This window comes from Xenopus tropicalis, chromosome 8 (genome assembly GCF_000004195.4).
Source record: "Xenopus tropicalis strain Nigerian chromosome 8, UCB_Xtro_10.0, whole genome shotgun sequence".
Lineage (NCBI taxonomy): Eukaryota > Metazoa > Chordata > Amphibia > Anura > Pipidae > Xenopus > Xenopus tropicalis.
In genome coordinates, this window is record NC_030684.2 from 99,583,264 (window position 1) to 99,599,916 (window position 16,653).

The window sequence follows — 16,653 nt, forward strand, 5'->3', positions numbered from 1 at the left end:
TTTCTAATTTTTTAATAGTGAAGCTTGTCACTTACTGTTCATGCAAGCCAAGAGCCTCCTGTTCTTAACTGAGCCTCGGAAATTCTATGTTCTAGCAGGTTAAATTGGGTGTCATTATTTGTATATGTGTCTGTACACATGGGAGTGGTGCTCAAATGCAGAGTGGATTAAATTATGTATAGAAACATTCAACTAACGGCACTGAATTTCATAAGAGGTCATAAAGGATAACAGCAGGATACCTATAAAAACAGCTTGCAGATATTTTTGCATGCCTTATACAGAGTTGCCAGCTAACCATATGTCATTAGGGTGAAATTAATCCAGACCTGGATTTTTTAGTCATCCACAATGGTCTGTGGGAAACTGGTTAATCAGACCAAAGTTGCATGCAGCAACCCTTACACTCACAGTGGCCTAGATTCACAAAGACACTAAAACTGCCATTTCTCTTTGTCAGTTGATTGGTAATTATGCATTTTTAAGTCATAATTTTAAAGTTTGGAGGCAAACTTCTTCCAAGTCATTATTAACAGCAAAAAGTAATGGTGGGGGGGGCAGTATTATCCCTTTTAGTAATGTGTGGGTGTGACATTCTGCGACCTGTGTTGAAACCAACCTGTCCTTTTCCAATTCACAATTAACCTTATCAGCAAAATAGGGAAAGAAAAACAATTGTGGGGCAGTATTCTCTAATTAGCGACATATTCCATACTATGATACTATTTTTCCTTTACCCAAAGGTGTTTCCAGCAGTGGGAAATGTAAATCTTCACAAGGCTGCTTGTGCCAGAAATAAATCATTTACAACTTGTTGAATTATTTCTCTTTGTGTTTGTCCTCTTTGCAGTTTTCCAAAGCTTCCAGACTCTAGCAGCCAAACTGCTATTGCGTTATGAGGCAATGGTTTTATTGTTATGGATACATTTTAGTACTAACTTGTGTATTCAGGCCCTTTCATTATCAAGTCTTTCATTTACACCACTGCCTGATTGGTAGGTTAAACAGGCTCCTAGCAACCAGATAGCTGCTGAACAAAAATAATTCAAAATATCACAGTCTACATAACACTAAGGGGCACATTTACTAACCCACGAACGGGCCGAATGCGTCCGATTGCGTTTTTTTCGTAATGATCGGTAATTTTGCGATTTTTTCGGCGTCTTTACAATTTTTGCGTAAAAACGTGAGTTTTTCGGCGTCTTTACGATTTTTGCGTAAAAACGCGAGTTTTTCGGCGTCTTTACGAAAGTTGCGCAAAGTCGCGATTTTTTCGTAGCGTTAACACTTGCGTGCAAAGTCACGCCTTTTTCGTAGCGTTAAAACTTAAAAGGCGCAACGTTTCGCGCAAGTTTTAACGCTACGAAAAAATCGCGACTTTGCGCAACTTTCGTAATGGCTACGAAAAACTTGAGTTTTTACGCAAAAATCGTAAAGACGCCGAAAAACTCGCGTTTTTACGCAAAAATCGTAAAGATGCCGAAAAACTCGCGTTTTTACGCAAAAATCGTAAAGGCGCCGAAAAAATCGCAAAAAATATGAAAAAGTCGCAAAATGTTCGTTTACAATCGGAATTTTTCCAATTCGGATTCGAAATCGTGTCTTAGTAAATCAGCCCCTAAATGTTGAGCCAAAGGTGAAATACCCCTTCTTTTAAGTTACCGTTTGAGTGCCCAAAGTGGCAAGCAACTAATGCTATACAGTGTGAGGGTTGCTATGCTGCAATTCATTCTGTTACCCGTGAGGGTAAGCGAGTAAGCACAATATGCAGTTAAGTTCCCTTAACACTCTCAAAAACATGGAATTCAAGTGAAACTGTCTAAATAACTGGGAGCTCTGCCAGTGGCAGGAAATTAGTCACAATGCCAAACCCCTGCTTGGAAGCAATGAGACTTCTTTTTTTTTTTCTTTTACAGCTTAACCCTTTGGCTGTTTTTGTTTCTTGATAAGGGCTGCAAATCCCTGGGTTGCTACAATATCCGAACCTGTATGTTGAAATGCAAAATCTGACATTGCAGAATTACAGACTATATATTTTAGAAAGAAACAAAAGTCTGTCTAACTTTATTTTGTTGCAAGAAAATGCAGGAGGCAGAGTTCCTTTCTAACTGTTGTGTGATGACAAATGGCAAATCTCTCTTTAGTTAACAGATCTCATTTCAATGTTCAGTTACTTTATTTTTTGGGCACTTGCAACTGCATCTGACTTTCAGGATGTGATGCGACAGAGGACATCCCAGAAAGCCTTTTGTGTAATTTAGCACTCAGGTTTGCACAACTGTAACTTTAAAGGAGAGCACTACACTACCTGTGACATTTATGCATACAAGTGCAGACAGCAAAGTGCAATTTCGATGATAATCACTGTGTTTTTTTCCCCACAGTGCAGTGTCTTTACAGAATTCAAGCATCATTGCAATCACAAGGTAGGGATCTGCTTGGCGCAGTTGCACCCAGTTCGGAAAAACTACCACAACTGGGCAAGCTTTTCATCACGAATCGGACACAATTGTGCGGTAGTCCATCTGGCATAATTTTAGTGTTCAATGTGTGAGTGATGTCTGTGGTCAATTTTTTTAGGCATAAGTGCACTTCTCAAAGGGAACCTTGAAGCTACTGCCTGGTCAGGAGGTCACGGTAGCTATATGGAAGTGCAAAGAGCGCATTTTGACCCAAGTACCAGTGTTGTGGTTTTACTTGCAACTGACTTTGGGGTAATTGCAGGGACCTCAACTACACTTGTAAATGAGCCCTAAAGTCTCATGTATCAAATGTAATAAGATAAAATATATGACATGACTGACAATTCCCATATTCTTTCAATATTGTATACAATTCCCTTGGATTTGCGCAGTGAGCGGTCAGTGACATGAAAAGCAGGAGAGATTGTGCAAAACACAGTTTATCATGCACCTCCCAATAGAACACGCCCCTTACTAAATAGGCCATGCCCACACTTTCAGCAGTGCGCTACTCATGCTACTGATCTTCCAATCAATCAAAGTTGTTATCTCTGCCCTACTACATACTGCTCTAGCTCTATGCAATTACTGTTTTGTATACAGTAAGGGCCAAAAAAGGAATATACACAAGGCATATTTATGAACGTACAGTGACCTAGAGTTAACCATAGGAGAACTCACAATCTCACAGGAGTAAATGGTAAAGTGGAGTGGACAAGCAGTTTCTTTAGCAATGATAAATGAGCCTGTGTGTGTGTGTATGCTGTGTGATTATCTTAATGCTATGGCATAGAAGACCTATTACTCTAAAAATAAGTAGCTTGCTGTACCTATCTTATTAACAAGCACGGAAACAGTGTAGTACGTTCAAAATAAGTGTGTCACTGGCTATGGGGCAACGAATGAATGGTAAACCCTAATAGTAATTTTCCAAATTAAGGTTACTATTTATTTATAGTAAATGTTCTGTCATGCAAACATTTACATCTGGCATCATTGGTATTAATTCAATTGTGCTTGAACACTAATTAAATGAAAATATTTCACAGTTTTTTTTGTGATAATTAAAAAATAAATACTACAAGTGTGTTCTGAGCTGCCAGATTATTCATTTATAACTCTTTCATTAGACCTCAGGAGCAAGACATGGCACGGGAAGATATACGCTGCAATTGTTTGTGGATAGTACCCCTACTGTGCACTTGTTTGTGTTCTGTAAAGAAAAAGGGAGATAAATAAGGAAGCCTTTGTGTAAAAAAACTGCTGAGCAGGGCTGAGATAAACTACAAAATGCAGCACACGTAGATTGTGAATGAGCTATGTTTTATGGGTAGTCTGGGAGATTCTCATTCAGCATCAGTGAGTCAGAACTATGTAGCACATCTGTAATTCAATATATTCTGAATACCTTGCCAGTTCTGTTTATTTACATTCAGGTATAGAGATAATGTTTTGGGTGAATACTACAGTATATTAGATAATCTGCTTACTGTTAAAGTAAAGGGACACAGTGACATTGTTACCCACCATGGTGCTGTATAGTGTAGCTAGTTCAGGTGAGTAGCTAGCTACACTATATACAGTTTTAGTGGCACTAAAATTGTGTTGCAGTGGCCTAGAATATCTAAAGAACCCAAAAAAGGTGCATGAATAATGGCATCATCCTCTTATGACTTAGATAGAGGGTCAGTTGATGTGTAAGGCAGCCAAGAAGCTCAGTGAGCCCCCATTCTTCATTTTGACTTGGGGCTCTAGTAGCTTATACTTTACTTTACTCTGTAATATCTTGGATATATATAGATAAATTGTAATTGTTTATATGTATTAAATTGATAATAATATATAGAAGAAAGATACAAGAATGTTTTTGTGTAGCAGAGCTTATAAAGCCCCATAGCAGTGTGGAAAGCATATAAGGATGTAATATTTTTGTAAATAAAATTACATGTCATTAAATTTAAATACAATTATGACATCATGGAATGTGTCCTTAGGTGATAACAAAATAAATACACTAAAGCAGTGCTGTCCAACTTCTGTTGTACCGAGGGCCGGAATTTTTCCGACCTACGTGGTGGAGGGCCGATAATGGAAGCCAGTTTTGACCACTCCCCTTTTTGAAACCACACCCACTTGAAACCACACCCATGTTATCACATGACCATACCCATATTAATGGTTGTAGTACAGCAAAAACCTGCCATTCTCTGCCTGTCCTACCCTGCCTGTGTGTGCCATACTCTGCCTGCCCTACCCTGCCTGAGTGCCTGTGTGTGCCATACTCTGCCTTCCCTACCCTGCCTGTGTGTGCCATACTCTGCCTTCCCTACCCTGCCTGCATGTGCCATACTTTGACTGTGTGTGCCATTCTTGGCTGGTTTGTGCCATACTTGGCCTGTGTGTGCCATACTCTGCCTGCCCTATGCTGCCTGTGTGTGCCATACTCTGCTTGCCCTGGCACACACAGGCAGCATACAGTGACACAATGCTGGCACTGCTCCTACAGTCTGTACAATAACTATATATTAAAAAACTTTTTAATTGCAGTACCACCACAGTATATGTTCTTTTTGTAGTATGCAGGGATTATTTGTGGGTTTCTACTGCTCCTACAGTCTTGTCTGAGGTGTGAACAGGGGAACAATGTGGGTGATTACAGTCTGAGCCTGAGGTGTGAACAGGGGAACAATGTGGGTGATTACAGTCTGAGCCTGAGGTGTGAACACTGCAGGGGGTGAACAATACAGAGATTAAAAGGTGTGAACAACACAGGGGATTACATATTTAAACAATACAGCCTGATTACAGCCTGAATCTGAGGTGAGAACCATGCAGGGGGCCAGTTAATCACAGTACTGATACCATTTAAAGCTTACACAAGAGTAAGCCATCAAAGCAGCCAGACAGGTGGGGGGCCACACAGAGGGGGGTCGCGGGCCGCCAGTTGGACAGCACTGCACTAAAGATTCTAAATGAAATGTAACTGATAAAAACAGGCACATAAATTGAATAGTTCCCATTCTTTTTTTCAATAGGAAACTCTGACAAAGATGTCTTTAAAGGAAGGGGCCCACACAAAATGGGGAGTTCTGAAACAGAAACTTGGGCCTCAAGACCCAGAACAGATTGAGGGTAACATGGAAAATGCCGACCCAGAGCTATGCATCCGTCTCCTGCAAATCCCTTCTGTCGTCAACTACTCTGGTCTTAAAAAGCGCCTTGAGAGCAGTGACGATGATTGGATGGTGCAGTTCCTGGAACTTAGTGGACTGGATCTTTTACTGGAGGCACTGGACAGACTTTCAGGGAGAGGTGTAGCCAGGATTGCAGATGCTCTCCTCCAACTTACCTGTATCAACTGTGTCCGAACACTGATGAATTCACATAGGGGCATTGAATACATAGTCAACAATGAAGGCTATGTCAGAAAACTCTCTCAAGGTGAGCAAACTTGGCTTTTTACTGTTTCTCTGTGGTTATCAGAAAAGACCTTCACTTAACTCAAAACAAATATAGTAGAAGACCAGGTAAAAGCTGCTTTTCTATAGAACATAAAGCAACACATTAAAATCAAATTTCCATTATTAACAGCACTGCATCATTTATTAAATATAATACATGGTAATACCTAGTGCACCAAAGTGACTGGATCAACCTATGTGCATGTATAATTACTAGTTGTCTCTGGCAGTGCACTGCAACTAAACATAAATTTAATTAAAAAAAAATGTAATTTAGCACAGAAGTCTGAACAGTGATGCAGATTGTTTTCTTCAACATTACATTCTGTGAGCAACCTGTTTTTTGTTTTTTTTTGCAGCTCTGGACACATCCAATGTGATGGTAAAAAAACAAGTTTTTGAATTGCTAGCCGCATTATGTATCTACTCTCCAGAAGGTCATGCCTTGTCTTTGGATGCACTAGAGCATTATAAGGTACATTGGATGTTTAACAGTACCACCCTCCCACTGGTCTGACCTATCAAAGTCCCGACAATATTTTTTGCTTCAACCAGATCACCGCTCTTCAAACAATACCGTGGAGATGCCTGCATTTCTTTTTAATATTATTTGCCAGGTGTAGAGCAGTGCACACAGCAAAAGTACTAAGACATCAGCATACCCTGATACTGACCAAAGTAGAATTTACTGGGGCTGTGCAGCAGGGCAGCAATTGGAGTAGCTTCTGTATTTCATAGTTCTGTATATGAAAAAGGGTCCCAAGTGTTGCACCTGTACTGGACCCCATAAGTGGAATTCTTATGGCAGCCCTGCTGTGTAGCAACTGTCCCATTTTTACATACTTTCTTTTAAAACAATACCCTGTTTTTGAACTGTTCCTTTAATGCAACAATGTTAAACTAACATTCAGATTAAATTGTAGGATTAAAGTCGTAAAAATAACATATCAGAGGATGGTCTGACCATGACAATTGCCAGAAAACAATCGTAAGTGATGTCCTGGAAATGCATTGTAGGTCACCCAAAGATATTGTCAGATACACAATACATGCACAGATATTATCGTTAACTAACCAAAAATTTCTAACCTGTCCGATTGACTAATCGACCAATCGGCATTATGGCCCTCCCTATACTTAAATCCTGACACAGTGCATGTCAGATTACTACATGAATATTAGTTTGTAATGAGGATTTAAGTTGTCATCTATTTTGTATTAATAGGCTGTAAAGAATCAACAGTACCGATTCAGTGTCATAATGAATGAATTGTCCACATCCGATAATGTTCCCTACATGGTTACACTGCTAAGCGCCATCAATGCCATTATTTTTGGCACAGAAGAACTACGGAAGCGTGTACAACTCAGAAATGAATTCATAGGTAACCATTTATTTTAAACATATTAAAAAATATGTATTTTAGGGCTGAGAGAATTATGTTTTTTTTAATTAATTTTATAGCCATAAACCAGGTCGGACTGGGCTGGCGGGACTCCAACTAAGAATGTAACGCATCCATCATGCACGTCATATGGGGGGTGGAGGGTGTAGGAGGCAAGTCTGCATGCTGAGAAGTCTGCAACTGGGGTGGGGGCCCCCTAAGGTGGGGACACTGGCCATAAAATACAGATAAAGAACAATTTTTTTATAAGGTAGTTTTGCAGGCTGATTGATTTTTTTGAGGTGTTTTTCTTTAATACATTATCATTTTTGCCTGAAATAATTTAAATTTTACTTTTCCTTAAATTTTGTCGCCCCTGGTTACTTTGGTTGCACTGCCGCCTGAATCAAGTTTCTCAACTTGCCTCATGGTAGCAGCGATCCTGTATGGGCCCTATAGGTCTGCTTCCCCAATGGGCAAAAAATACCCCAATCCCAGCTGCAGCTCATTTCTGCTTTTTCTGACAATGCACCTTGTACTGGCCAGCATGAAACATCAGCAGATGAAATTTTCAAATCTGTTTGATTCACAAATAGATCGATATCCATAACATGTATATAAATCCGGATCGAACGGCTACCATACACAGGCAGAAAAAAAATATATATATTATATATCTGAAGCCTTTTTCTTTTCACCTATTTTTATACTGTTGTAAGTTTAAATACAACAATTTAAAATTAACATTCAGATTGAAATCATAGGATAAAGTCCTAAAAATAATAAATAGGAGGCTGATAAAATAATTGGTAGACAACAACTGTATGAAAATGACGTTCCAGAAGTGCATGGTAGGTCACCCAAGGACATCGTCAGATACACGATACATGCACAGACCGAAACCCACCCAGTTCCAGCCTGAACCCTTTCCTGACCTGTCTAGTCCCTTCTATTTATAGACCCACACCTGACCGGCCGTCAGTTTTGTCACAAAAGGGGCGGGGCAGGTGCACACCTATAAATAAGAGCGCCGGAAGTTGTCCGTGTAAGGTTGCAACTCGCCCGCAGCCTGCAAATGTTGTGCCCGAGGTTGTGCAGAGCCTGCCTGGCCCGCTCATCACTACTACCGAGCTACAGTATATAATAAAAAAAACCTCTTTCATATAAATTAAGAACATCTTCTGACCCTTTTTGTAAATTTGATGCATTAGTTGATACATTTCTTATCTTTGGCTGAGTGTCATTAAAGACAGCTGTTATAGTTGATACAACAGTAGCTAATCGTCTACAGATAGAGATAACAGGAAAAGTTTAGAAAGACAAGCCACAAAAATCCCATTAAGTGTGCCTTAATATTCCCACACAATCTGCTGAAAAAGCAGTCATATGCTGATGTTGGTGCTCTCAGGCTCATAGCATTTGGGAATGTTGAAGCAAATATTCCAAAGCAATCACAGCTAGTCAGAGCCAGCGTGGAAATGCATGCATGGCTTAGGCCTTTGACACTTTGCAGATAGTAGTTAGCACAACACCTTGTTTCTGTTCTGGGATAGTGCAGGTTCCCCAATGGCCACTTTCCATCGGCACATCCAAGCAAAAACAATCCGGAACAGCACCTTTTGTATTTTTAATTTAAAATGCCTTTTATTGCATATATCTTTTAGGGCATTACAGCAACGTTTCAGGCCATGTGATATCTGGCTTATTTATGACCATATTTATGTCAGAGGGGGCCCATACACAGACAGATAAGCTGCCAACTTGGTCTGAAGGGGCTTAAATTTGGTTTAGGCTCATGGTGCACATGGCAGATTCTTTGATGGGGTGAAAAAGAAGAAATTCTGTGATAGAAACCCATACAAATGAGGAGAGCGCAATTTGCTTTTATACTGCTCATATCCTAATGAGGAGGCGGGCCCAATTGGCAGGTGAACAGGATGTGAACATTGCAAGGGGAATGTCTTTTCTGTGGCTCTTCCAATGGCAAATAAGTTAGCTTCTTGCAAGGTATGGAGCATTTTGTTTTTTTACATCATGTGAATCCGTGAAGTTGCACTTGGCAATGTTTAAGGATGTCACTATATATCTATAGATAAACTCTGCAGGAGATTAATGACTACATATCATTTATTTTATTACAATAATAAGGAATACTTAAGAGCAATGCAGATCTGCGGACTGCATCTTTATATCACTGTGTACAAGACTGTTGGTGTTATATACACCAGCATTCTATAACGAAGTCTGTTTGGGAGTTGTAGTTCAGCGATGGAGTAGCACTTTAAAGTGAACACCTGTTTGTTTGTTTTTTTTGCTTTTGCCACTATAAAAACAATACCATGTATAGAATTTCTAGACAATATTTCAGGATGCCCTTCACCAACAAGATGTAGTGGTAGCAACTGCATTGCGGATCAGGCACCTAATGGGCCCCACAGACACAAAGGACCTGATATTTCCTAAGAAAACTGCAATACAGAGAGGCTAATGCACAAATATGTTCTTGGCGAGGGATGGATAGATGGGCCTGAAATAATACATCTGGTGTTGATGGACTGTAGGATTTGGTGTCACACCAAGTTTTAGTCTGTCTGTTGTAGTCCTGCATATACTGGCACTACTGGTTTAAAGTGGACCTGGCACCCAGACATAAAAATCTATATAATAAAAGTCCCTTTCAAATTACACCTAAACCCAAACATTTTTTTTTTCATTAAAACAATCATGCCTGTTACAAACATATTTAAAAATCTGAGCTGCTAATTGAATATTGCCTGCCACACTTGCCTTGGGAATAGAAGCAGGGCATTCAGTTATCTTCCCTTTAAATTTGTCACTTCCTAGATGTCACTGCTTTCCTCTTATTCTCATTCCCCCTCCCTCCTCACTGTCTGTAATTGTGTAGCATGGGCATGGGCTCCCATTTTGGTGCATTTCCAAGATTTTGAAATTATACAAAACTTGCCTTAGTATAAGTGTCTACAACATAGCCCTTGCCTGCTTGCTTTAATTGTTAGTTCCCAGACTAAATGGAAGATAATATAAATAATTGATATAGTGAAAGAACAGTTTATTTTGCTCAACTAACATGATAAAAAAGGATATGTAATTCTTTCTTGGGTGACAGGTCTCCTTTAAGGGCACACTTTTAATCTGACGAGTTTTTTCTGACTTTTAGTCCTTGCCAAAACAGCCCAGTCCAGGGTTTTGCTTTTCCCAGACCCATTTAAATCCCCTATTGAGAACTCAGTCTGTAATTTGGCTCAGGTGGAGCCCAGCCCCATGCTGATCATGATGTCAAAGGCAAAAATACAATGTAGTTTGTTTCAGAAGTTGGTTCCATCTGTAAGTTCCAAGCCAGTGAAACCCAATGAGAACTAGCACCAATCATACCCTATGGACGTTATTGGCACTGCTGCTCCCATTGTAGTATTTTGGGGACTGACTGAACAGACATTTCTCCCTGCAAGCTCTAATTAAGGAACTTGATAACAAGGGCTCTGCTATAGATCTGCTTCTGCACAATATGGAATAAACTGGTAACATTTGGCTCATTCTGTTTTGTTTCCAAACGGTAGTTGGCTTTGTTAGTGTGTGCCTGTATGATGCAGTATTGTATTGTTTGATACTGTTTATTTTATATAATAGAATACATGTTATTGCATTATTGTCATAAAAGTTATCCACCAGATTAAAATAAATGAAAAACAAAATAAACCCCAGCTTTTCTTCTTTGCTCGAGATCTGTTATCCCACTTGCTAACATATTGGCTTTTTAATCCAAGTGTAGTTGCTAATTGTTAAATTGTGTAACATGTGTTTCCTGTAGGGAAGTAATTTCACATGGTACATTTCCCGTTTATTGACAAGTAAATAAGGTTGACACAGAGGTTAAATGTTGCACCCAGTGAAAGGACATGTGACACATAATGTGATGTTATACTTATGTTGCAATATGCTTATATGTTTACTTTATAAAATGTACCTTGGCCACAAGCAACTTTAATGAGGGGTGTCAATTTGCACTATTTTTGTGTGGCTGTGGTGGTGAGTGACCCCCTATGTCTACTTAAAAAATCAGTTGCTGATGAATCATGTTAGTGGGTATGTGGTGTATCAACTCCCTGCAGTGTTTAAATTGGAGCAATGGAAGGTGGCCATGAACATCTATGGCCACTTATACAGTATCTGTCCTTTCCATGGGCAGATTGCTTGGATCCCATGGCATCAGTGTATAGCCACCTTAAGGCAGATGCTGGGAATTTCTGTAATTTTGAAGCACCATGTCATAAGGCTTATAAAATAAATTCAAATTTTAAACAAAATATTGCCATATATGTGGATTTTTACTAACTAATTGTCACCTAGCATAAGGTCTAATTATTTAGAGAAAGGAAAATATCAATATGCGATTTTTGATGTTTCTTGATTATGGTTTTCCAAATAATAGATCCTATACCTGTAATGTTATACTTGGCTATGAAGGTGATCACGTTAAAAGCTCTTCCTGCCAATGCAGTGCAAATAAAAGGAAAAGTACATGTGGGAAAAAAGTTGCATTACAACTTGCTTGTAATATTCACAACTATGTATTTGTTTCGTAATCAGGACCTATTGAAATGTATGAATAGGAGACTGTTCCATGGAGGAAGCATTTTTTGCTCTGTGCCAATCTTCTTAATTACACAGAAAGTGCTATTGTCAGGCTTTTTTGTACACAGAAAAAGTCTTCCAGAGCTGATACTACACTAGAACAATGATGACTGCTTATACCGCAATACAAATATCGTATTTAGAAGTGTACTATATGTTCACTTTTCAATGTTTTTAAGCCATGTGTAGGATCTAATGGAACAGTGCTCTCCACTGGCCAAATTGTCAGAGCAACCAATACATTTAATATAATATTTCCGTAAGCATAACTGTTATACCTGAGATGCAGATGAGAGCATGCTGTTAATTCTTGGCAGCAGGTGTAGTGCATTCTGTAAGGGGTTAAGTGGGGAACATACCTAATCTGTTATTCTTGTCTCTGTTTTAGGCCTCCAGCTACTGGATTTGTTAACCAAGCTAAGGTAAAAAAAAATATGTTGTTGAAAGACACAACCAATACACTTGTGTATGCAAGGGTTGGGTGTGTGAGCCTTTTATTCAGGCCCAGTTCCACAGAAGGCATATGCTTAGGGCTGTAGCAGGCTATTGGAACACAGGACTAGGCCTTAGGGCAAATATTCATACCTGCCAGGGGGCCGTGTTACTTTTTATCATTAAAACTTTTGTTGCTCCTATTCACTGCATAATACAGTCCTTTTAGATCACCAAGTCTGCTTTCTTGAAATCCACATTGGCTATCTACATGTCATGTTATTATACACTTATTTTTATAATCAACTTTTTAAATGCCCCCCATCCCTTTTGCATTGGCTTTTTAAACCTTTGTAGTTTTATCTATAATTGTGTTACTGTGAGGATATATTTGTCAAACAGTGATTTTCCTATCCCCTGCTGATATATAGTATGGATTTAGTGATGCAGTGAGTAAAGTAAGGCAGTTATTGAGAGTGGTTGTTTTTTTCCTACCCTCTGAGACTTTTAATCCATTATTCATTAGAGACTTGGAGGATGAAGACCTGCTGATCCAGGCTATTGTGTTTGAGGAAGCAAAGTCAGAGGATGAGGAAGAACTTCTCAAGATTTATGGAGGGATTGATATGAACAACCATCAGGAGGTGTTCTCCACATTGTTTAATAAAGTAAGCACTACAACAATACAGTTTCTGATTTTTGAGACCTTTGTCTGCAGGTAAAATGACTCATAGATTATGGGGGATGTGTAATGCAAAATTATTCTGTGCTTTGCCTGCATTGCATGCATTCTCCCATTTTATAATATACACACTCCCTATATGTAATTAAAGGTACAAAGTTTGTCCATGTGCTGTCACCCACAGCAAGCAATAAAATATTTGCTTTTAGACAGGTGGCCGGCAAATTCTACCTGCTGACTAACTGCTATATGTGATTAAACCTCTAGCAAGCTTTGTACCTTTTATTGCATAACCCTGTATCTATAAGATCACCAGTTACAGTGACATTGCAAATAATTTCCCTTGATCTGTTTTTTACCCGTACTTTTTTTAACATAATGTGAGAATAACCATAATTCGTCTTGATTTGGTTTTTGTCAAACTCACCTTAAAGTAAAACTTTCCCCAATTTTAATTTTTTTGTATAATGAAAGAAATGTCTCATGGCAATAGTTATTTGTAATTGCAGCTGTTTTTTTTTTTTTTTTTGTCCCTTTTTGCACTGATGGTAATGACTCTTGAAACAATTTAGCAGAAGCCAATTCTCTTCCACCTAAAATTCTAGTTACCACAATTTTTAGAACTATCAATGCATATAGCAAAAAGGGTCAGACGAATATATATACATGAAATAACTCTAAAACGACTGGATATTTTTAATAAAGAATGTAAACCTTTTTAAATATATAACAAAAACAGAAAATGTTCAGACTGTTTGGGAAATGTATGACTATCTGACTCTTATAAATGTTTACCTAAAAACATGAGAGCCCAGTGCAAATTTTTTTTTATTGTTTTGTAGGTGAGCTGTTCACCATTATCAGTGCAGCTTCTATCAGTCCTGCAGGGGCTCTTGCATTTGGATCAGTCTCACCCTTCCAGTCCTCTACTCTGGGAAGCCTTGGACATTTTGGTCAACAGAGCTGTCTTGCTTGCAGATGACTGTAAGAACCACTAAATTATCTGCCGTGCTTAGGACATATTTTTATCTGCTTTTTTCCTATCCCCAGCAAGCACTGGAACCAATGCAACCTCAAGCATTGTGCTACCAGTCAGCAAAGCAAATGCCCTTGTGATTTCCAACACAAGCCAATATTTAAAAAGTTTTTCCCCAGATGTATTAAAATATCTCGTGATTACAGATCTGTCAGTACAGACCACACAGCTTAATTAAGCTATGTCATTAAACAAGAGGCAGCAATATTATTTAATTTTAAAAATAAAAATTGTAATAATATGCTTGTTTATCAGTGGACAAATAGTCACCTTAAAATGTAAGTTGAACAGCAACTCCCAACAGCCCTTGGCCTTTTGGGTTGCTGGGTGTTATAAGAGAACAGCAAGTAAAGAACTGCAACTTGGGCTTGTCTAATGTGTACATATGTAATTTTATGTTCTTTACCTCTTCATCCAACTCTAAAGCCATCTCCTGAAAAATATGGTTTTGTAGAATCCATTTTCCATTGTATTGCAGTGAATTTAGCCTGTTTTTCTGCACAAAAAATTTTATACACTTCCATATATATTACATGTGCTAAGAGGCATTATTTTTCAGACTCCTTTTCACTTTGTGTGCTGTCCAGCAGCATCTAGCCACCATGCTTTCTGTTAAATAGTCCTTTTCTCTGTTATTCTTTCTCAGAAGTAGCACTAGACAACCATGGGCCTGGGGGCAAAGTTGGCAACCAGGTCCCCCTATTTTTCCCCCGTAATTACTTGCTGCAGTTGCCCCCTCAGTAGTTACCATTGCTTCTTCTACATTGGTCAGTTTGGGTCATTTTGAAGTTTGTGGGATACCCAAGAAATATGTGTAGGCATATACCTAGGCATATTTATGTTTCTTTCAAAACGGTTTACTTTTGTAGTAAACCTTTTTATCTTTTATTGATAAATCTAGTTCCTTGTTGTCCCTACTCTTTCTAGACAACACCAATCAGAAACCAATCTTTTGAAATGTATTACTTGTATCATTTCATTGTGACATGCTGTTCACATTTATTTTTAAGGCCAAAACAATAACGTTGAAGAAGTCATGGACAGACTCGTAACTTCAAAGAAACATCCAAGTAAAGAAAAAAGAAAACCAGACAAATGTACTAATCAAGTGAATAAAAGCATTCAAACGGACAAACCCAAAGATGAGTCCTGCGAAGAGAAAACTGTTAAAAAAGATCCTGTGAGCTCTGGAATCCCAGCAGACTCTCTTCAGTTATCAGATGCATTACTGGCTCTTCCAGCTTGTGTTTCGCCACTACATACCCCTTTATCTGGAGACATAACATCCCCTTCCCATTTCCCTTCTCCTCCTTCACCTGTAGTGTCTAATGCTATTGACAGAATTAGTACATCATCCTCTCTACCCCCCCCTCTTCCTCCTCCATTACCAGGTACTGAACTGTCTCTGCCACCACCCCCACCTCCTCCTCTTCCTGGTATGGGTGGAATATCTCTGACTCCTCCACCTCCTCCCCCCCTGCCTGGCATGGGGGGCATGCTGCCTCCACCTCCTCCCCCCCTGCCTGGCATGGGGGGCATGCTGCCTCCACCTCCTCCCCCCCTGCCTGGCATGGGGGGAATGCTGCCTCCACCTCCACCCCCTCTGCCTGGAATGGGGGGCATGCTGCCTCCACCTCCACCCCCTCTGCCTGGAATGGGTGGCATGCCTCCACCTCCACCCCCTCTGCCTGGAATGGGGGGCATGCCTCCACCACCACCTCCTATGTTTGGCATGGGAACCTTCACAGATGAAGTAGTGGTCGCTCGAGTGGATTATTCCTTAGGATATTTACCTAAAGCTTATTTCAAGGTGAATAAACCAACCTTGAAAATGAAGAAACTTAATTGGCAAAAACTTCCACCAAATGTAATCAACGGTAAGTCAGTGAGAGCATAGTCATCCATTTAATCTGCAGTACGTAATTTTGAAACAGAGAATGGTGGTGTAAGGAAAAGTCCAAAAATGTTATAAAATCATTAAGATACATCTGTAATACTCTAAAAATCAAGAGAGCCACTCACAAATTTAGAAAATATTGCTCCCTGCAGACCTGGACTGGAATTCAAATAGGCATTGACATTTCACGTACACAGAGGCCCTAACAACCTCCACCAGCCCACTAAATAGTGACTGTCTATGCATGGTCGGACTAGGGGGTGCAGGAGCCACTGTGGGCCCACCAGATTTTTTCCTGGTGCCCCGGATGTCCGACGCTGTGTCTGTGGCATCTTACAGCAGCCCCTCTCACATTTGCCAGAATCCACAAATTGCCAGTCTGGGCCCTTTTCACCCTTCCAGCTAGACAGAGACTTTAAAGAGTGATAAATTAATATTCTTCTGCTTATATATGGTGGGTAGAATAGAATGAGATAATTAAAAAAAATTGCCTTTAATAATCCTATACAAGTGAATAAGCAGCTGTGACTATTCCCACTGACTAATTGTAGCAAGCTCTATTTTTGCTCTATGTACCAGTGCACAATGGTTTTAGACATTTAGACCTGGGTACTTAACAAAGCAATACAATACAAGATGCATATC

General features: G+C 39.4%; 1 protein-coding gene across 10 annotated transcripts in view; it reads left to right on the plus strand.

The window, feature by feature from the left end:
• The window catches only part of inf2 (inverted formin, FH2 and WH2 domain containing), a 44,786-nt gene that overhangs the window by 13,701 nt on the left and 14,432 nt on the right, over positions 1 to 16,653 (plus strand). For 4 of the 10 annotated variants that reach the window (XM_012968633.3, XM_031890566.1, XM_031890567.1 and 1 more), the window contains exons 2-8: positions 5,498 to 5,903; positions 6,283 to 6,398; positions 7,149 to 7,308; positions 12,350 to 12,383; positions 12,920 to 13,061; positions 13,918 to 14,059; positions 15,122 to 15,988. In XM_012968633.3, coding sequence (XP_012824087.1) covers positions 5,513 to 5,903; positions 6,283 to 6,398; positions 7,149 to 7,308; positions 12,350 to 12,383; positions 12,920 to 13,061; positions 13,918 to 14,059; positions 15,122 to 15,988 — 1,852 coding nt within the window. In that variant the 5' untranslated portion in view covers positions 5,498 to 5,512. Of the gene's footprint in view, positions 1 to 2,384; positions 2,427 to 5,497; positions 5,904 to 6,282; positions 6,399 to 7,148; positions 7,309 to 9,247; positions 9,316 to 10,532; positions 10,848 to 12,349; positions 12,388 to 12,919; positions 13,062 to 13,917; positions 14,060 to 15,121; positions 15,989 to 16,653 lie in introns of those variants that run through there. The other 6 variants (NM_001079123.1, XM_012968631.3, XM_012968632.3 and 3 more) reach the window with 4 other exon arrangements.